The following is a 22,444-nucleotide window of genomic DNA, read 5'->3' on the forward strand; positions in this document are numbered from 1 at the left end:
TGCAACTCTGTTTACTTAAACTGTGCTCTTAAACGGTGTCTGAAGTTGAGCCAACCCACTCCAGTGTAAGTTAACAATGGCCCAGGAATGCCTCTGTGACCAGCAGGCAGAGAGCCACAGCGGATCCTGGCAACCCTCTAAGGCCACCCAGAGACCACTCTGTGAGAGACACTCTAGCACCACGCCAACTAGCCAGGTAATAGTTTCTCTTTGGTGCCTGAGGAAGCTCACATCCATAGATGTCTGGAAATCACATTTTCAAGTGCATCCTCTAGCTTCAAGTGTCTCAAGTGTCCAGCTTAAAGTGACTGATCTGCCAGGAGAGACTCGGGCATCACTCTACTCTGGCTGAAGTCAGCGGCAGCTACAGCTATGAGCACCTTTGAAACAATTACTCTGAGTCAATAAATCTTACAGGATTTACTTGAGATCAAGAAGAGGGGCTAAAAGTGCCCCACAAAAACCTATTTGTGCTTATCTAGGTAGTGACAAGAATGGAGGAAGAATCTAGAAAAGGCTACAGGGATATAGACTGCAGAGAAAGAAGGTCACCTCTGAAGTTCCCCAGGCCCTTCAGGGGCCTCAAAGGAAATGTCTTGACTTCTCCTCCCAACTTTCCTTCCCCTTCCTCATCAGCTTCTATTCTTAGCAGCTTTGTCTGAGAACTGGGAAAAGAACTTGGTTTCTTAATTCCTCACCTCCTGTTACCTCATATTTTGTCTCAGAGTGCTCAGGGTGGTGACAGAGGTTTAAGCCTTCCATGGAGCTGTGGCTTATGTTTACACAGTGACTGCTTTCCCATTAGGCTGAGTTTCTTTGGCTACTGGGACATGCTATAGGCATGAGATCAGTCCTGTTTGGTTCTAATGATTTAATTCCTTCAAACAACATTACAAAGACCTGGAAGTGCCATGCCTTGCCCAGATCCTAAGCGTTGCATTCAGCAGTGAGCACTTGGTGCCAAAGAGTTACCCATTTTCATGGTCTACAAGTTCTGCTGTTGGCATAAAACATGAAAATGACACCAGAGAACATATTGCTTTTCTTTCCTACTGCATTCAGCAAGGGGAGACCACTTCCACTTAATTACACTTTAAGATGGAACTGGCTCAACAAGTTGGGCAGCTTGAGGGCTGCTGGCCAGGGAAGCTGCACCTGCACTGCTGCCAGCAGGCAGCAAGAGAAGACGACACCCAGGCCCCAGCTCTGCTGTTGGGAGTGACTTCCCACGCCAAAAACAAGTGGAAAACACTGTCTTTCTTCTCCCTTAGTCCCATTACTCCTTACTCCATCTACCCCATCTAATCATTATGACATCTGAGTGCCTTTGTGTGTCAGCTTCCTGTGAAGTAATCACCTAAATCCCTCTCTGAAACAAAGCAGACCCTGCTGAGGAACTCACAATAGGTGCCTTTCACTGGCAGGACAACCTTGGCCTCAGTGGCACTTCTAACAAAGCTTCCATATGTGCACCAGTATGGGCTGATCAGTCAGATCAACACCACACAGGATCAGAGCCTGGGTATTTGTGAACGTGAAGCAATAATGCCTCACAAAATTTCTCCATCTTCCTGAAAAAATAGGTTCTTTGGTGTTGTTTTTTTAAAATATGCTATGACACATTTATCTGCTACAGATTTTATCCACATTTATGAGTCTGTTCAACGAGATAAAAAAGAAGCACCAGTTCCAAGGGGTGGTGCCAGTCATCCCCACTTTCAGAGACTGCCTGGCCATTGTCTGCTCTTCAAGCCCAGGCTAGGACTACTTTTTAATATTTCCTTTGGCAGACATCCTGGGTTTTCCCCCTCCCTGGGGGAGGGATCAAGGGCGATAAGTTCTATTCTAATAGAAGACAAGTCAATGATAATCTTTGGGCATCTGCAGTGAAGAGGTATTTCTACAGCTCTAGCTGGGATTAGGCACATAATGGATCAATGAAAGATCTCACCGTTTGATGGTTATAGCATCATTCATTAGTGTTAAGATTTGAACCTGAATCAACAATTGAGTTAGAAGATTGAAAGAATTGCTTTCAGTATTTGAAATAAATTGTAACAGGCCTGTAAAAGTCCCCTGAGGTGTCTTGCTTTCTCTCCCTATACATATATATAGAGAGAGATTGGTTTTGCTGAATGCTTAAAATTAGATGAAAGTTGCTGAGCCTCTACACAGGAAGAAGAAAAAGCAGATCTTCTTATGTAAAGTGAAAGGGGGCAAAATAATGTATTTTTGGTTTGCCTATCAAAGCACTTCAAGAGCAATCTTGATCACAGGATCCAGGCACTGAATTGTTATTCAGTCACTTACCATCTCTCATATATAACATGAAGAGCTAATAATAAACAATACGCCCCCTCCTTATACACAAACATGCAAACACACACACAGGAGCTCCTTGTAAATGAGCAACACTGATCCCATCCACTTTTCTTGTCACAAAACTGGGACAAGCTCACTCTTAATTAACTGCTTGGTGCACAGACCGCTAAAAAAAATTAACTACCCAGAGGACTTAGACACCAAGTTTTCATTCTCAGCTCCTTATCATTACTGGAACAAAGACCCATCCACCCACCACTAATTTGGTAAGAAATTAAATGTGATAAAAAAGCAGTTCCACAACTGGGTGATGAATGTTATGTGTAGTTAATGATTAATTACCATTATAATACAAAACAACCTGGTTTCACTGTAGAACCTTGATTTCATAGCATTATTTTTCCATAAAGGCAATCTTCAGGTGGGTGCAAAGACTATGTAATGCATCACTGCCAAAAACCTTCCTCCTTATTTCTGAAAGGCAGCGAGTAGAAGCAACTATAAAATGCCCTGTAGACCAGGAGATCTTGAACCAGAACTGTGTCCTACAGCCCAACCTGGGCAATGGAGCTATGGTGGGGTGGCTGCACTGTCCTCCCCTCTGGGGCCAGTATATTTTGGTGCTTGCCCACTCTCTATATTGCCTGCATGTTAACCCAGCCCTATGTTATTCCCATTGTCCCTTAGTTTTGTAGGCATAAGCCCCAAGGCCAGCTAACTTGGACGCGTCTCCCTCTCTCAGAGCAGCTGCCAGGCTGGTTTGGGCAGAGGATGGTGTCTAACCTGTTGGGTCATCAGGATAAAGTTTAACTCCCTACTACAGATTGAACAACTTGTTCCCGGGACTGTTTTCTAGCTATATAAAATCAACACAGCTCTTCCTGTTGGCTTGCAGAAAAAGAAAACAATTAAGCAATATCCAGATTTTTATGAAGTAGATACCTACAGAGCTAGTGGCAGCACAAATACATGCCAAGACAGCAGATACTGGAAGAAGAAAGATCACAACTACAGGATCAGATCACAACTAGCACAGAAAGCTGTTAAAGAGATTTTTTAAATTAGGACAAAAATATTAGAAAAAATTCTAATCTGATACTTTGTCTGTGTCAGGTCAGTTTAGAAATTGCAATTGCCAGTGAGAGAGCTCCCTGAATCATTTACTAAGTATAAATAATTTAAAACCAGTCAAAAAGCAATGCAGTCAAACATTCTGCCTGTTGCCTTGCTATTACTACTGGAACTGAATTCAGATGCTGATTTAAAGTTTGTTGACAATGAGAAAATCAGGAAGAGTGAACATTCCAAAGCCTGTATCTGTGTCCTCCCTGACTGCCTGTGCTATTAGTTTTGGGATAGCTGTTTACTGCTAATAGGTATCAGCCACCTGCCAGAGCCGCTTGGTAGAATATTGAACTGCCAACCAAGCCAGCTGTGCATGCAATGACAGTAGCTCCACATTTTATATCTACAAGGCTGACTCGAGCAAGTTAAGGTTTGGAGAATGCAATTTTTACAATAGGGACTTTCTCAGTTGAGAGAAAGCTCGCTTAGGGGCTCTATAAAGCTCCATGTACCCGGCCCTGTAATGCCAGTCAACCTATAAACAATAATTGCATTAACAGAGTCGTATTTAGTGATAGTAGAAAGGACATTTGCTTGCAAGTGCTCACCTGGGAGATGCTTCTGGCTTCCAATACCTGCAGAAGAGGTACTGCCCATCAGCATTGATGATATGGGGCAGATCCTTGTATGGGATGTTTTGAGGACTCCGCTTTGGCGAACTTTCCTCTGGCATTCTGGAAGAATGACCTGCAAGGTGTTAGAAGAAACAAGACATACTTTAAAATAGGTGGAAACAAGATAAAAGCTGATGGGCTTGGCAGCCACAGACACTCAAGAAAGTCAATCATTAAGGCAAGTACCACTGATGGGAGGCTGCTCCCAAAACAACAGCCAAAGCCCCCCAAAATCACTGCTTTAAAACAGAAATGTAGCAAATGTTTCTGCTCAGAAAAGGCTCACATTTAGAGGTAGAGCATTGAGGGGGGGAGGGAGCAAGAAGAAGGGAAGGGCAATCCACCATCAGTACTTAATTTACAGCTTTCTATTCCACACTTCTCCCATCTGACTTTATTTTGCATCATTTTGTGAAGCGAATCCTAAAGAGAATATTTTAACTGCAATCAAGAGCAAATTATGCAGCAATCGCTACAGATATGAAAAGACAGCTGCATAAAAGATTTATCTCTGGCGGAACATCTCCAAAGAACAGTGGTGGGTACACAGCAGAGGTATCTGCCACCGTGTCATCATTAAGATCTTCTCTGACATCTCAGACAGGAAGGTGGCGGCGGCGGGGAGCAAAACATTTCCAAGAGAATTTGCCACAAACCTGTTTTCATCCTGTGCAAGGGTTTGCATTCTAGTGAGGAGCCGGCATCGCAAGTCAAACGCAAGCAGATGAGGCTTTTTGCATCGCGCTGCGGAGCCGCGTTCACAGCCCGGCAGCCCCGCGGCTCCCGGCGGGCGCCCGGCGGGTCCCTCCCGGCGCTGCGCGGGGCTCGCCCCGGCTCCTCTCCCCGGCTCGCTCGCTCTTTGAGGAAAGTCGCTTGGGTAATTCACCACTTCTGGTTCATCACTTTTTTTTTTTTTTTTTCTTCTCAAACAAATTGCGTGTGCGGGCTGAAGTGGCGGTGGTGGGAGGGGAGGCTGGGAAGGGTTGGGGAGAGGGAGGGCTGGCGGGTGGGAAAGCTGCAGTCCACTTCCAGAAGCTGCTGCACGTACATCAAAGGCACCTTGAACACATGCAGCTGGAGCAGCTCACAAAGTTCCTGCCGCGGCAGGTTGTTTGCAACTTTACTTCCTTCCTGCCACTTACAGTTCGGAGGCCGCGGCGACGGGGGGAGGCGAGGGAGGGGGAGACCTTTCCTCAAAGCGATCCCCGCTGCGAAGCCATCTCTCGTGTAAGCGCAACTTCCCCAGCCCCGCGCTGCCAGGCGGCGAGCGGGAGGGAGGGGAGGAGGAGGAGGAGGAGGAGGAGAGGGAGGAGGGACGATCCAAGCACCGACGCGATGCCAGGTCGCCAGCCCCGCACACACATCCTCCTGCCGCGGCCGGGCGCGGCGGCCCCGCGTCCGCCCGCGGAGCCGAAGCGCGGTGGCTCCACCGCACGGTGCGCACGGGCTGCTCCCGGAGACAGCGAGACAGCGGCGGAAGGGCGGCGGGCGGGTGGGTGGATGGATGGAGGATGCACGGATGCGTGGATGGATGAAAGGATGGATGGAGGGGCGGGCGGCGCTGCCGCGCCCTCGGCTGGGCTGGGCCGGGCTGGGCGGGCAGCGGGGGAGCCCCGCGGTGCCCCCGGGCTGCCCGGCCGCGGAGAGGGCGGAGGCACGGCCGCCCCCTTCCTCGCTGCCCTCCCGCGGGGGCTCCGCACCGGCTCCGCCGCCGCCCCGTGGGCTGATGCGGCTCCCGCAGCCCCCGGCCCCGGCATCTGGGCACAGGAGCGGCCGCAGCGCTCCCGCAGCCCCCGGCCCCGGCACCTGGGCACAGGAGCGGCCGCTCTGCTGCTGCGGGCTGGGGGACAGCCGAGACACCCGGGGGGGGGGGGGGGGGGGGGGGGGGGCTGCTCGCGCAGAATTTCAGAGAGGATGTCGTGGAGCCGTGCTGCCTCCTGGGCATCCCGCTCCGAACAGCTCCTTGGGATCCCAACACCAAACTTCGCTGTTTGCGTTTAACGTGCACCTCTTCAGGCTTTGAAGCCATACCGGGGAGATCGCTCCCACACTAATTCGGAGAAGTGCCCAAGCTTTGCAGCCTCATTCAGGGTAAAGGCCATTTATAAACACAGCATATGATTTATACTCACATAAATCATTCTGTCACTACAGACTATATGCAATACATGTGCTGCTACTCTGTAATGTGAGATCTATTTGGTGGTATATGATACTTGCTTATAAAAATTGTCACAGCAAGATTCCCTGAAGCCAAAATAGCTCCCCAGATTTAAGGGGAGCTATCCCAATAGAGAATTTTGTCATTTAATACTGCTAAGTGGTTAGCATTGATTGAGCACAGATTCATGCCTTTTACATTTCATCAGCTCCTTTCATTTTTACATGCCTGCATATGCTTAGAGGTCTCAAGCCTTTCTCAGAAGAGGCAGCTATTCACCTTATTTTTGAAGTGAAGCAATATGCTCATCAAGTGTAAATCTGTGAACAAAGGTTGAAGAAAGGAAATAAATACATGCTAACACTAATAACAATAAATACAAAACCTCAGAGATGAGCCATATAAAAATAAAGAGGAAATCAAATCCAGATTCTATTTTACTCATCTTTCGGTGTCATTTGTATTAAATGCTTGGCGGGGGGGGTGGTGTTAGTTATAAATGGCAAAAGCAAAATTACTTGTTCCTGTAACACCTGTTGTTTGGAAAAAAAATTAACAAAACCAACATTTATGGTTGTTTATAATGAGGGAGATTTAGGTCAGATGGCTCTTAAGCAGAGCCCTGGGAGCTGTACCTGGAGCTGTACCATTTGCTAGGCCAGTTACTATCTAAGTATGAATGGGTGGAATTAAAGAGCTATCACAAGCCAGCTCCAGAGTTGGTAGAAGCAAGGACATATATAATTATTTAAATGATACAGATCAGATAATAACTGGATTAAGAAGAAAAGAAAGAAGGAAAGAAGCCTCTTCCCCCATTCAGGGTTTATCTGCCAGGAACACTTTACTGCTTCCCCACAGCCATCCATGAAATCTGATGCCAGGAACAGGCTCCTCTCCTGCTGTGGTGCTGGGAATGTCAGAGTTCCCAGGGCCACACAGGGGTGGAGGGAGTTGAGGAAAAAATCTCTTTTTTAACTTCTGGATAAAAATAACATCTCAAGGAAAATGACCTTTGTTGGAACACAAGGGTGAGATCCTGACTTTGAGAGCCTGCCCTGGTCAGTCCAGATATATGATTCCCTTGATACCCTGTTAACCTCAGTGTAGCTAAAATTGGAGACAGCATAACTGTGGCGCAGCCTGCCCTCTCTGCAGGCCCAGGTCCTCACCACAGCACTGGAATGAAGAATCTACCAACAGCTCCTTCCCTTCTTGCCAGCTTCCCTAAGACCCCAGGAATTTGAGGACATTTCTTCCCCTGGGTGATACACACTCCTCCATCTCAATGTTAACAACATGAAAATGAATGAGGAGCAACTCCTGATTTGTCGTCTCATCATTTTGCAGAGTTTAAGCTGTGAATGAAAAGCCACTGGAGAAAACTGGATTGTGTCTGGGGAATTCATGTGCCTGATACCCAGACTATACACCAGGCTTCAGCAGAGCAATTGCTGCATACTGCCTCCCTGTGAGAAAGCAAAGGGATGCCTGAGCATGCAGTATTTATGAGATTGCAACATCTTCTCTTGTCTTGGTAGAGTGAAATACGTTTCAGAAATAGAGCTTAGGCTAAATCAACTTCTAATCAAAGGTAGATTCACACTTGGTGAATCTTTATACTAACTCAGCAATTACTCAGTCCTTGTAGGAAAGGATTTTTGGTTTATTAAAGGCTGAGCTCTGCTTAATTAATTGCCTCCATTGACCTCCAAGGTATGCACAGGAATATAGAGAAAAGGGGTACACTTTTGGACAAATTTTAGGGAAAGGATCAATTGCTGGGATGACAGAGTAAATACATGTAATGCATCTTGATATCCCAGCAAGGGGAGAGGAGAGGAGAGGAGAGGAGAGGAGAGGAGAGGAGAGGAGAGGAGAGGAGAGGAGAGGAGAGGAGAGGAGAGGAGAGGAGAGGAGAGGAGAGGAGAGGAGAGGAGAGGAGAGGAGAGGAGAGGAGAGGAGAGGAGAGGAGAGGAGAGGAGAGGAGAGGAGAGAGGAGAGAAGGATGATGAAGAGAGCACAGCAGGCTGGTGTGTAGCTCTGATAGTAGGGCAAGGGAACAAGGAACAAGGACTTTCTTTGCAGTTAGGCTTTTGCTCCCAAAATGAATTTTTAACGGATCCTATCCTGTTGGCATGCAAAGGTAAATAGACTGTATGAGATCTTTCTGCTCTTGTTGACAGCACCATGTTTCTAAATTTTAAAGCAGTGGTTTTGTTTGAGGAGTAGATTTGATAGGCTGTGTGTGCTAAACCATTTGGGATTCTGCTCACCAGGACCACAAAGTGAACTTTGGCTGACAAGAAGGAGGAAAAAAATATCAAAGGAGGACAGAATAATAAAATATATTAAGAATATGTGGTTATGGAAGAATCTGCTGCAAAACCAGAAAAATGCTGCAAGTTACAGTAGTCAGGGAGCAGCTGGAGAGAGCAACAGACAGCACAAGCAATAGAACATCTGGGAAATGATGGGAAATGAAGCATGAAGAGGAAGAATTGAAATCAAGTGAAAATCAAAGAAGCCAATGCCACTAAAGCTGACAGTTTAGAGTAATTAATTTGGATTTGCCCTTTTCTTTGGCTGTTTTTTAAATTATTATTATTAATCCTTAGACAGAGTCCAGGCATTCACCTTTACTTATTTCTGTAATCTGCCTTTGCTTTTCTGTTGGTTTTCCTGAATGAGACATGCATGGGGATGAGGCAGGAGTGGGGGCTGGGATGAACTGTTCTCACTTGCCTGTAAAATATCTCTTTAAATGTCTTGCAGCCAAAATAGAAGCTTGGTGTCAGGCAAACCAGATTGAGGAAGAAAATACTAGAGGAAAATATTGTCTTGATCAGGTTAATCTTAACAATGTCAGGAGGAATTATAAGTAGCTCAAGACTGTTCTGCAAAATTCTGCAGCCTTATGGACCACCTCACAAATTGGTGTGAAATGGAGACAGGTTGAAGGGTAAGCACAGGGAATACGTGAGTATCACCGAAATTGTTTGCAGGTTTCCACTAATTTGTTGCCTCTCAGTAATCTCATCTTCCCCAGTCAGTAGGAATAAAATTATTAGATTAACCTACAAGTGGTTAATACCTCTAGATGTAAACTACAGTCAAATAATAAAACAATTTTACCATGAAAACAAAAATAATTAGTGGTAAAAATACTCCTAATTTTCTGTAGGTAATAAAATTTTGCAAATCACGCTGTAATGAAAAGTCACAAATCTGTGACCTGCAAACAGTAGCTGTATGGGTGGAGTGATCATTATCTTGCCTGTGCTCCTTATTTGACAGGGCAAAAAATACACACTTAAAAATACAGTAATTGAATATCAGTTTCAGCCTTTTAAACTGATGTATAGAAGATTAGCTATCCTACATGGATGCTAAACTGGTTGTTTTTCATTAAAGAAGCAATACATATTTTGTTGCATTGTTCAGTTGGTTTTTTGTTCAGGTTTTTTTTTTTATTTTATTAAAAACCCCACAAGATGATTAATACCAGATTCTGAGATGTTTTTAGTATTAAAAGGAAGGCATCTTCCAAAGGCAGGAAATTCAAAATGAGAGTGGAAATTCTGCCCTAGAGCTTTTTTCCATAGGAGGGACTTTGATGGAGCTATTTTAGCAGCCTTTTGGTTTGAGAATAGCTCTGCCTTGGGAATGAAGAGGTTTTCACAGAGGTCTGGAAGTGCACAGGCTCAACTGCAGTGCCTCAGCTCAGTTCTGTGGCCAGCACTAGAGGGCACAGCCTCAGTTCTGCTGGACAAGGGCTGCATGTGAGCATTGCAGCCCTACCAAAAAACGCTCAGCTGAGTTGGTTTGTGTTGTTTTCATTCATTCTACATTTTATCTAGAGGTTTCCTTTAGACATTTGTCCCTTTTTATCTTTGCAATTTCTAAATAAATATAATATATTTTATTTATATATATATAATTAGCCCAATTTTCCCTCTGGATTTGTACTCATCTCTAGAATGAACTTCGGTGGCTTACCTGAAGGGAAATCCTGCCCTTGTCAATGTGAGCACAGACAGCTTAAAGGATGTTTTTACAGAATGGCATTTCCTTGCATGTGGCCATTGTAATGTTCATAAATTGTTGGTCACCTTGGAAGAAAAAGGGTTTTGGGGGCAGGAAACATAATCAAGAGGAATCTGAAGGAGAAGGTCCAAACCTTGGAATTTTAATATGCATAAAAATCAGAGTAAGATGACACTATGAATTTTCTCTGGCAGGAATTATGGTCTCAATTCTGAGGAGTACCTGAGCATTTGTTTTCTCATTTTCATTCCTAAGGTTGACTGCATAATCCACTCTACAAACACAGCATTATTGCACCAGGGCTAAATGCTACAGCCAAAAGCTAGCACTATCCTGCCATGCTTAGAGTGGTGCTTTATTTTGGTAGCTGAACTGGAAGCATTGACTGGAGAAGGGCTGTTATTGTGCTCCCTGCTTTTCTTGCTGCTTTGCAATTGACAAAGCATCATTTATCACGCTCTGCATTCCAGTTTTTCTTTGCACGTTTTCCAGCTCATCATAACATAATTATATTTCTGTTTCCTTCAGCCAGGGGCTGATACTTTCTTTTACTAAGACAACAGCTGCACTGCACAACCTTGATGAATCCCCATAAGGGTAAAAAGAGTCTGTGGTGCTTGTTTCTGCCTTGGCAACCCAAATGTTCAAGCTCTTTTTTGTGACAAATGCTGCTCTAAAATGCACCCAACCCTGATGCTTTCATAGCATTTCTCAAAATTAGGTTTTATATTGTAAATTAGACTTGAAATAGTCAACATTCTGTCTGGTCTGTAATTTTAAAGGCTTCCTTTGTAACATTTCTGTTTATGGTGTTTATAGGTTATAGACTCTGGGATTGAATTTAGAAGGCTGTAGTCACTGATGTGAAATTTGTATTTTGAATGAAATTTGCTTTATGTGTGACAATAAGCACAATCTGAAGGTCTGGTTTATGTACCTAAAAAGCATCTTAAGGCAGCTTTCATGGTACAGGTGAGTAATTTCCTTGATTACAGCCTCAGTTGCTCCAGCCACATTGTGACATAAAGGTAATTACAGAAACCCCATCTCTGAAGGGCATTAACTGCTAGCGATGGGAAAAGACACACAGTATTTTTATTATCAGTTGCTGAGATATTTTATTTAACTCTAATGTAGAACTCTGAACCTGTGATTTTAAAGTACTTCAGAAAGGAAGAATGATTTCTGTATTTTACACAGGAGAAACCAGTGCAGAGAAAAGTAGGGCTCAATACTGGAGGCAAGCTGAGGGCAGAATCCATTCTTAATGCTCCTGATTTTGCTTACCCAATTATACCATTACTAACTCCCACCTCATCTCAAAATCTATCCATCAGAGCGCTGTGTACAGTGGAAGCAGCAATGTTTTCAGCCACTGAAGATTGCCCAGGTTTGTAAATATATGGGATATTGTGGCCTGGACAATTGCATTACTCAGGGCAACATTTTCCCTACAGTTTTGCTTTCCATCCTATTGTTCTGGTGTCATTACTCCTGACACCATCATTTGAAGATTGTTTGTAGTTATACATAAAAATAACAATAAATCTGTACATGGAGACAAGAGTTTAACTGATATGATCAGTCCTATCAGCCATATCTATGTGCTCCATGATCTAAGGATTCTTTGGGACACTTGAGAGTATTTTAGTTTTGTGATCTTTGAGCTCTGTCCAGCACACTGGACAGAGATGATTCAATTGTCTGGAAAGCAATTAGATGTTAGGTGTTGATGGCAACTCTCCCTGCCCAGCCAGGGCAAATTTCTCTCAATGGTTCTGCTGTTGATAAAAAAACAAACAAACAAACAACAACAACAAAAAAACAAAACCCAAAAGAACAGTGGCTCCTTGTGTTGGAAAGACAATGAACACGTGGCTCATGAGAGCAGCTTGCCCTGTGCTCCTTCCTCCTTTTAATCCTGAGGCAAATTCTGGCATGTTTCACTCAGATATATTTTAGCTTTTTTCCCCTCTATCATCAGTTTCTTTACTCAGTCCACTCATGTTCAATATAAGATGTGCATTCTCTTTCTGATTCATGTACAGTAATTACTTCCTAACATCTGCCTAACAGATTTTGTAAGAAAAGTAACTCTTCAAATATTAAGAAAAAAATTAATGTATGAAATCTTTGAAATCTCCATTACTGGGGTTTGTGATCCACAGCTGACTGGATTCATCTCCCAGCCAGGAAGCTGGTTCAGCAAAACAGCTGCATTAGTTATTTAACTGGAGGCCTGATCCTGCTCCTGCTGACACTGATGCAAAGCAGGAATAGTACCAGAGAAAATAAAAAATAGCCCTAGTGTGAAATATAGGTTGCAGATAAAAATAAAGCATTGTGCTATGAAACAACAAAAGATCTGTAGCAGATACTCTGCCATCCTGATATAGGTGTTAGGCAGGATCTTAACATCCTGCAGAAACCTTACCCCAAATGCACTGCTAGCTCATGGGAAGGCTCTTTTACTGTGGTGGCACCAGGTGACCAACAGAACTAAGGCTCAGTTGTGCTCAGTGTTGTGCCCTAATACCATGAAATCACAGGTGACCTATTCTGTACTAAGTACCAGACCCATCACTGTTGGCATCTGGTTCATAATTGTTCTCTCTCAGTTATTTAATTTTTACAGTGTCTGCTACAATTACTTTATACCTTCTAGCACAGAAAAATGCACTCACTGGTTTTCCTCCTAGGCTGAATTAATGCACGTGGTAATTGACCCAAGAGTACACAGGAAGGAGAAGTCAAATGAGAAGCACTGCAGTGAAAAATGGACAAAGCATCCCAAAGTATCTCCTTTGTAAGATGGCAATGCTTCTTGGACAATCTCAGGACATGAAGGGATGGTTACCAGAGCCTTCAATGCTTTAGAGATGTGTCTTCAATCCCCAAGGCCATCAACACCTGTCATCTATCTTACTCTAAAATGTACTGTTAATAACATCAAAAGTTACAGCATCTGAGATTTTGGTCCTCAAACCTCATCCTGTTTCCTCCAACACAAGTTACTCATTGTATCTTGGCTACAGTCTGACTCTCATGTAGCACAGGTATCTGGTTTTGTTTGTGCTCTGGAGGCAGTGGCATCTGCAGCTGCTGTGGACTCGTAACACCAATTCCACCAATTCATATTCCTGTTGCAGACCCATTGGAGGGGACTCCTGAACTCTTGCAGATGGGAACCTTCCAGCCCACAGTACTATGCTCTGGGAACCTTCCAGCCCACAGTACTATGCTCTGACATCAGCACATGTTTATTTTCACTTGTTGACTTTTCCAGGTGCATTACTGAACCTTCTCTGGAGTTACAGTAAGTTTTTAAATGGAAACTGAGGTTTGGAGATGCTACGCTTTCAGACACAAGAGGAAGGAGAGCTCCTGGATGGAGATATCCGCATGAAGCTTCATCATTCCTAGACCTTGGGAGGTTTGAGGAAGAGGACAGCAGATGGGAGGCTGCAACATTCAGCTCCTAAGCTGGAGAGCCTCTGTTTTCCTCCCGTGCTATGAAATGTGTACAAGAAGCACTGACCAACACACGTAGCCTCAGCCCCATCCCAAGACCTCTGCCAAGTACCCCAGCACTTGCAGGGATCAGATTACAGCAGCAGCTATGCTGTGGTTTAAAACAAGGAGAAGTTCCTAGCCTTTAGTTTTGTGGGGCTGTCTGAAATGAGACAGGGTTGAGACCAATCCATTGATGTCTGTTGGAGCCCAAAGCCTCCCTCTGCAGCCAGCCAGACACATTCCCCAGACTGCACCCGGCAGTGCAGAGCTCTGCTGTGGCTCATCTGCCTCCTCCTCAGTGCCCAGTTTCAAACCTCTTCAGCAATATGTTCTGTAACAATTAAGGATTTCTGGGGCAACTCCATTAAGATCAGAAGGATATCCTTCTGCTTTGAAATATGTGAGCATGAATGATCCATTCAGCACAGCACCCCTTGGCCAGTCATATCTCTCTGATGATCAAATATATTTTTAATTATCAATCTATCTGAGGGGATTTTTTTCACTAGACAATATCCAACTGTATTGTAAGAGCCATTTGGATTGATGCAGAGAACTTGGCAGCAAGATAGGGAACATTTGGGCTTTCAACACTTAGGAACATATGGATAGAGGTTTGGAAGATTGCCACATGGGATGTAGCTTGGAAGATGCTGCATTTCTTCATCCTTTTTCTTTTCCTGAACAGAAATAGAAGAAATTTTACTTTTTTTTTTTACTTTTTTTTTTTTTTTTTTTTTTTTTTTTTTTTTAAGGATTCTAATTCCTGTTTATTTTCTATGCTGCTCTAGGATAAACCACTATGGTCAGCTGCAAGGTTTGAGCAAAATCAGCTGCATGTTTATGGGCAAATGTAGGTGGGCAATTCAAAGGGTGGTGACATTGCAGATCTTTTCAAGTTTTTACCTCCTAATTCATGAGAACACGCAGAGGTGAACTCACAAAGCTGCAGCCTGTGACTCAGATCATGGGGTGAAGGAGGGTATCTGGTGCCCAACTTGTCAGGATGTGCCCAGCACCATTTCCTGAGGGCTCTGAGGGTAAGGCCCTGCTGGTGGTCCTTCCTCCACGCTCCTGCTGGGACCATCTGTCTCCCAGTCACCTTGACACCCAGGGTTGGACAGACAGCCCAGGCTTTCTGTGTGTCTCTGGTACAGAGTTTCACCATGTAACATCCCAGTCACCTTTGGGACAGCATAGGAATGGGAGAGAGGAACCTCCTCCAACTGAACACTCAGGACTGGACATGTATGAACCAACATCATCTTCATTCCACTTTAGGGACAAATGCCACAAGCCCACGATGGGAGTATTCTGTGTCTCTCAGGGTTATTACCTCTGCTTGTCAGAAGAACAATGCTTTTTTTCTAATTTTTAAATTTTTTTTTGTGGTTCCATTGTATCCCAGACTGGGGGGCTGCAGCAAATGCAGAATTTATTGGAATACACAAACATGTATTTGCACAATTGGCAAGTGGGCCCTGCAGCTTAGTAAATGCTAATTAATCTCTCAGGCTGCTAGGAAATCATCATTATCCCAGTTCAGCAATGAGAAACAAAGACCAAAGAGAGTGGCAGGGGCTTATACTGAGTGACAGAGTCAGAGCAGACAGAATTGCAGTCTTCTTTGGTGTTCTGAACAGTAAACCACAAAAGATTGGCAAGCCTGCATCTGAAGAGCAGAATGGAGGCACCTGGGGATTTTCCCTCAATCCCTGTCTCCAAGAGCTCAGCTCAGGGCAGGCTGCTGCTCTCATCCCACCTGACTGCTCAGATTTCCTTTCCTTGAGAAGTAAGAGCAATGGAGAGCTCTGACTGCAGCAGGGAGCTGGAAACCAGCCTGACTATGGATTCACTTCTGGGAACTGGGAATCACTCTCAGACACCCGTGTTTTGGTTATAGTCTGAGTGTTTATTGTCCACAAATTCATTGCAGCTTTTTATCTTGCATTTTCCTGTGAGAGTTTGTTTCAACACTTGCAGCCAAATAATGACTAGACAGGGCAAGTTCCTGTTATTTCTTTGCTAATGGAATGCCAGGAGTCACTAAGACATCTCTAGCTGAGGTGGAGGCTAAGATGACATCCAGGATCAGGAAGAGAGCATGGAGGAATTGGTAACAAGAGCAGAGGAAGGAGAATCTCCTCCAAAGGTATTCAAAGACCTGTAGCAATAGCTTTTGAGAACTGACCACACAAGTCAGAAGGGCAAAAAAGATAGGCAAATCCCTAAATCATGTGGATGGGATTTGTTTTAGAATTAAATCTCTGCCTTTCTGAATAAAACCTGGAAAAGATCGTGTGAGCTTCAAGTATATTTTTAGCCATATATACAGCAACTGCACATTTCTAAGCCAGCTAAAATTTGATTCAGAATGCTTTAATATTTTGCTCCTTCTCACAGAGCACACCTTGATGGACATTAGTCTTTTCTGTGGCCATAATGACCCCAAGTTCTGCTGTTCTGAGGATGCACTTTTGGTGTCAATTTGGAAATATTTTGACTCTAAGAGTTACATAATTTTCTTAGAGAGATTAAGAAGTATTAAAACTAATGTAGGGACCAACCTTTCCTAGAACCCCATCCAGTTACATGCTTCTTTGCATCTCCATTCCCATCTCTACTGATCTAAAAGGAGAAAAAGGACTCTGACCCTCCAATCAGCCTGCTCCTGCTGTCTGATTAGCTGGCAGCTATCACAGTTCTTCTTTTGCTCTGTTACAGTTTCATTTCCAGAGGAAAAAGCCCTGATGGATATTGAGCCTCAGGATTGTGGCACCACTGCAAATTAAATGAGGCTTCTGTTTACACCGAAGGACCGGCAGTACCTCCTTAATCAGGCTGTCTGTTCTTTGGAAATCAGCAGATATTTTGCCTAAAAGCACCCAGCAGTGCAGTGTAACTCAGTAATAACTGTTTATTGGGGGTCAGGAGGGAAGCCCCAGAAGAAAAACTGTAGTTAGAATCTGTAAAAAAAATCTAAAATCTGTAGTTAGAAGCACTGGTGAGTGGTTGACTTTGGGGAGTTTCTTTTGCCTTTTGTTTTAAGATTGCCTGAACTTGATGGAGGCTCTGTCATTTAAAAGGCAGAGAGACCTACAAATTAAGCAACATCTAGCTCCTAATGTGTGAAACTGCAATTTGCATACATCATGGCAGCTGCTGAGTTGGTCCTTATTACCTCTGCTGGAGTGTTAATTTAACCACAACTTTATCATTAATTTAAATGGAAAAGCAGCGGGTTGCTGGCATGCTACATTATCCGTCAGGCAACTGGGAATCAGTTGACAGAGCCAGAAAGAGATTTCAATTCAGAGGGGCTGCAGGGTGCTGCCTCCAGGACCTGTGGTCACAGACAAGCTCCAGATTGCCCTTGGTCGGCTCTAAAGGTCAACACCAACCCCAAGGAAAAAACCCAAATCAATACCGTATCTGGACTGTCATAAGAGAATATACAATACAACCAAACTTGAAATCTCTGTATTTCTGATTTTTTTGTCCCTGTGTACCCAAACTGGCACTGTTTATACAGACATGAAAACCAGAACATTCTGGTTTTGACAACAAATGGCTTGTAGAGCAACCATTGCAATGTGGTCCAGACCCACCCTGAGGGCTGAAGGCACTCGGGCTCTCTGCCCAGGCAGGAGATGCCAAAGCTGCCCACACAGGATGTGCTGGGAGCAGGGAGCAGCAGTGCCATGAACGGCGCCAGTGCCATCGGCCGGCGCGCTGGCTGAGCCTGGAGGCACCTCCACACTCAGCTGATGCCACATGGAGGAACGAACGCGCCAGAACCACTCATGTGGGAAGTAAAGCAAATGTGAGGTACCGGTTGCCAAACCAGAGGCTGCCTCACTCTCCAGGAAAAGAGGCTGAGAAACACTGAGAAACTGCTGAGATGGGAGATGAGAGGAGCAGTGTCCATGCTGGGGAGCCACCCATGGGCATGGAGTCTCCAAGAATGAGAGTCTCCTCTCCCAAGCCATGATGATGTGCCACCATTTAATGACACAACTGTGTATTTTTCAATGGAGAATGAGGTTCTGCTCTGAACTACGGCAAGAGGGACAGAGGAGATGAGTTCAGCTCAGAACCTCAGTTGTGATGTTTCGGTGGCAGAAAAGAAAAACCATGTCCTGATGCCTGCCAGAGTTTAACTGAGCTGATGCAGGTCTCCTCTGAAGTTCAGCTACAACTGACTGTGACTCATGATCCTGCTCATGGCAAACTGGAGCAAAGCTTCACCCATGAACACTCACCCACCAGAACAGGTGTCCTGCTTTCAGGTGAAGTGTGAACATTGTGTAGCTGTTCCCAAACTCTGGACTATGGTAAAGACACACTTGTAAACTGGTCAGACTTTCTCCTAAAAAAAGGGCTATTCTTCAAATAAGTGAATCACTAAGAGCTGAGGTTTAGAAAGGAATGTCTTTGCTCAGGCAGCACCAGGGTGTACTGTATGACTGGTATTGTGCAGACACTGTTCTAAGACATTAAATTCAACACGTATTTCCTAAACACAGATAAATTTGCATTAAATGTGCCTTTTCTGTCTCTGATGCCTAGTCCTTCTTGTTGTTTTAAAATACACGGTGCTAAATGATCACACTTTTATTGAATTATCACAGATACTCTTCTCTTGGTATTAGCTTAACAAAGTTCAGGAAAAACTTGTCTTCGCCCACATCTCAGCCATTCATTTTTATAATAAAAATTACCATGACAACAGATAATGATATCAGAATGAAAAGATTATTACTTAATTACATGAAGAAGGTGAAAACAGGCTTGGCTTACAGCAGAAAAAGCTTTTAATTCCAGCAAAAATATGGGGAGCACACACTCAATTTGTGACATCATGAAGTGCTGCTGAGAGCTGCCCAGGGGTTGCCCCACTGCATGACGGGGTGTCCCAGTTAATTCAGTGAAGTGCAAGAGAAATACTTGTAATTTCATTAGCAATAAAGAGAAATTTTCCTTAAAAGTGTTAGTGTTTTTGTGAAACAGGCTCATGATAGAAATTATAAGAAGAAATGCATCCATAAAGAAACATGATTATTATTTAGGTAGTGGACTGGTTTCATATAAATAAAACTAACTACATAAATGCTCCATTGTTAACCAGCGCCATGCTATAAATCATTCCAAGTTAGAGGAGAACAGGGCAATCTACAGAATATGGTCCGTTTTTATCACAGCTGTGGCATTTCATCAGAACGCTGTTCTATCTTGGTTTCTGTGAGAGCTGTGGTATCAGACTGGTTATTTTTATTTCTAAGATAAATCTGAACTTTTAATAAGAACAACCTGGGAATTTAGACTCTTATGTATCTTTGTAATATGTATCTTTGCAATCTAGTCTATCGAATTCTCGGGCAAGAATAAACTTTAATCACTGGTAATTTTTTCCTAGTTTTGTTCACAAATGCTATGAAATATGCTTTTAAAATAATGTACTTTAATTTTCCCTCTAAACCCAACAAACTGCTATTAGCAGTTGAACGTTTCTGCAAACTTCCTCTATGGCTTTTAGAGAAACTGTGCAATAAAATCATCAGAATAAAAATCTAGATAAGGAATCTACACTTCATTTTCAATTTTCGCAGAAGTTATTACAATCAATCAACCAATTAGCATGGTGAATAAATACATTAATGCTATTTAAAAAAGAACAGTCTGGAAACCCCTTAATGTCTTTCTCAACTAAAAGTATTGGTTCAACATTAATCAATTTTATAACCCTAAATTCTGCTTAGTCTTTTTTCCATCTTTGCTTAAACATATGGAAATAAAAATAGCATATTATGGCCCTCTCTGCTCCTCTTTAATTTTCAGAGTATAAGATGTACATCAGTGCAGCCCCACTATTCTGGACCTATCTAGTTGATCTGTTTCTGATCTACACCAGCACAAACAAGAAGAAGCCATAAAATATACAGATAACAACTCAATTTGGTCAACAATCCTTCTTTTGTGTACAGCTTCAGCCCTTGGCAACCTCGCAGCAGGGCAGGAGCATCAGTTTGGGAAAATTTCTGTCAGCTATGGAGACAGTGGCCTTGGTTTTGGGAATGACTTGGATAGGGTCAGCAAGCAACAGCATCTGCTGTGGTTGGGTACCCACACCTCAGAGGTAGATGGGTGCTCCTGTGCCGGAACTGCTCTAGCCACCCAGGAACAGCTGCCATCCAGAGATAGGGCTGGTTCTGTGCAAGGTCTGTGGGGAACATAATTCCTGAGGTGGTCACCAACACCAACTGCAGCTGCCCCACCCCAAGGCAGAGTCTGGTGCTCCCTAGCACAGCGCCTGGCAGGCAGCACATGGGCAGGGGGTGAGGAGAACGGTGCCTGCCGGCTGCGTCCTAATGTGCCCTGTGCCTGACATTAGAGCAGCTCCTTATCCCAGCCAGGAGCCCAAAGCAAGGCTATTTTTAGCCCTGGCACCTCACTGTTACCAGGAGCTCTGTGTGCTGTGTGAGAGCTCTGCTTCCCTCTCCCATGCACTCTCACAGGCCCTTGCCGCTCCCAGCGTGGAAAAGGTACATTTAAATCCCATCCCCACTTGGAACAGGAGAGGGAAGGGTGTTTGCTCTTGGGACAGATGGGCAATGTGGAATCACCAGGGCCAAGCTTGCTTTGGGTTGCTGGATGCATGGGAAACTTGTGGGCAGGGATACCTGAATGTTGGTCTTGGGGAATCCTTAAAGGTGCTACGGAGGAGCATAAACACAGGGCCAGCCGCAAGGCAGCAGCAGGGGGAGGAGGCTGTAGGACCCACTGCTGGTGCTAAAACGGAGCCCTCTCAGTTCCTCACAGTGCCTGCTGTCTGGTTCAGAAAGGAATCAGAAGAGATTCATTACAAACTAGGGCAGGAACCATTGATCAACATCAAACTTGGGGGCTGTTTGCAGCTATATGGAATTTGCCAGCAGTGTGGGAACAGGATCAGCCTGTGGATGCAGGAATTTCAGTGCCTGTGGTCTGTGCACGATGGGGAGATTTGAATACTCCACAAACCTGCAAACATCTGGACTTGCTTCCAGATAGGAAGCTCAGAGAAACTCTTGCCTCTTCAGTTAGGGTATCTATACAGGCCTGGGACTGACCCCTGCCAAAGGGATGAACATTTTCAATATGAAGGCTCAGTGGGGATTGCAGATTTAGGAGATGAATGTGTGTGTCAGTGAAGGGGCTGTTTTGGAGGTGATGGTGGGCTGCTGCCATGGGCTGCTCTGAATTTTGCACTGTGTGAATACGGACATACTGACATATTTGCTTGGTAGTGATTGAAATTGGAACTGGAGAAATTCAGTGGTAAATTTGGATTCAAACAGTAACTAATGGAATCCTGACATCGAGTTGTAAGGGTTTACAATTTGCACATTATTACAATCTTACTGCTGAATGACAGTGTTATTTAAGTTTTTACATACTAGCATTTGCTCACCAGAGGGATGCATGCTCCTGAATTATGTAAGTATTAGCAATTAGAGTTCACAATCTTTTGTAAAAATGCAAAGAGGGCCTAGTTTGCACAGTTATTAAATTATGTTTATTTTAATTGTGATACAGTCCTGTTTATATTATATAACTGTTCTGGAAAGTGAGCCTTTCCTATACTAGCCAGTATATTTAGAGAAATGCAAAAAAGAGAAACTACTAAGGCCCTTGTCAGGCTGCCTAAAGAGCTACTGAAATGCATTTTAGAAATACATTTTCCTTCTGCTGGCATCTGTCATTGTAAAAAACTTGCGCATCCTCCTTCTGTGAATGAGCACTTTGCCATTTCAGTTAGTTTTTATATGCAAGAAAAATGATCTGCATGTGTGAACTGTAAAAGAAATGGGCTTGGTATGTATATCTTTAGGTTCTATTCTTCTCATACAATTAATGCACATAATTGGCTCAGACTGGGGTTTGTCCATAGGCATTTGTTTGTTAACAGAGCCACATAAATTTTCTACTTAAATTGTGGAATTATTTTCACTGACTTCACTGAGCTTTGAACCAGATTAAGTCAGGTGAAGGCACATTCGAAAAGATGGCCCATAGGGTCTTTCATTTCCAGCTGCTTTGATTTTTTTTCATGAATCTGTAACAGTTTAAAGAAAAAAAATATGCCTGGTATTTGCTGAGATAGGATCAATATTAATCCAATCCCACATCTAGGCCTCTGAGTTGGCAGTACACAGAGCTCAAACTGTCAAATCTTCCCAGAATCATAGACCACCCAAAGGCTTTGAAAACTGATCAAAGCATCTTCAGGTCTCCAATGGTCAATCAAGCTCCCAAACACAGTTTTTGAAGATTTGCAGACAGCTTAGAAAATCTCCTTGGTAGGTACCAGGTTTCTCCTAGTTCATAGAACCCTGTTGAGGTCCATTTTATTTTTATTTTAAATTAAGAGCAATGCAATGAGAAGGAAAATTAAGCTTCTGCAGAAAGGCCAGGCTGTGTCTGTTGCAGTCTGAGTGGAGATGACTGCAGGCTGTGCTGGAGTGGGATGCTCGGAGCAGCAGGGATGCAAGGATGTACACAGGGGAAAACAACACTGCCTACATCTACAGAAGCAGCTTGCAGGTCAGCAGCCTGTGTCCCTGCACTGAGGAGCCTCTTTTTGCACTACTTGCGGACTGCAACAAGCTAAGAAAGCTCCCAG

At 43.9% G+C, this 22,444-nt stretch overlaps 2 protein-coding genes across 5 annotated transcripts in view; one reads left to right on the plus strand and one right to left on the minus strand.

Moving 5' to 3' along the window:
• The window catches only part of MGLL (monoglyceride lipase), a 104,446-nt gene that overhangs the window by 56,997 nt on the left and 25,005 nt on the right, over window positions 1-22,444 (minus strand). For 2 of the 4 annotated variants that reach the window (XM_038149373.1, XM_038149374.1), the window contains exon 3: window positions 3,996-4,134. In XM_038149373.1, the coding sequence (XP_038005301.1) occupies window positions 3,996-4,134 (139 nt within the window). Of the gene's footprint in view, window positions 1-3,995; window positions 4,135-4,717; window positions 5,089-5,203; window positions 5,547-22,444 lie in introns of those variants that run through there. The other 2 variants (XM_038149372.1, XM_038149375.1) reach the window with 2 other exon arrangements.
• The window catches only part of KBTBD12 (kelch repeat and BTB domain containing 12), a 47,938-nt gene continuing 40,040 nt past the window's right edge, over window positions 14,547-22,444 (plus strand). The window contains exon 1 of the mRNA XM_038149367.1: window positions 14,547-20,324. The gene's annotated coding sequence lies outside the window, so the exon portion shown is untranslated. The remainder of the gene's footprint in view (window positions 20,325-22,444) is intronic.

This window comes from Motacilla alba, chromosome 12 (assembly GCF_015832195.1).
Source record: "Motacilla alba alba isolate MOTALB_02 chromosome 12, Motacilla_alba_V1.0_pri, whole genome shotgun sequence".
NCBI classification, from domain to species: domain Eukaryota; kingdom Metazoa; phylum Chordata; class Aves; order Passeriformes; family Motacillidae; genus Motacilla; species Motacilla alba.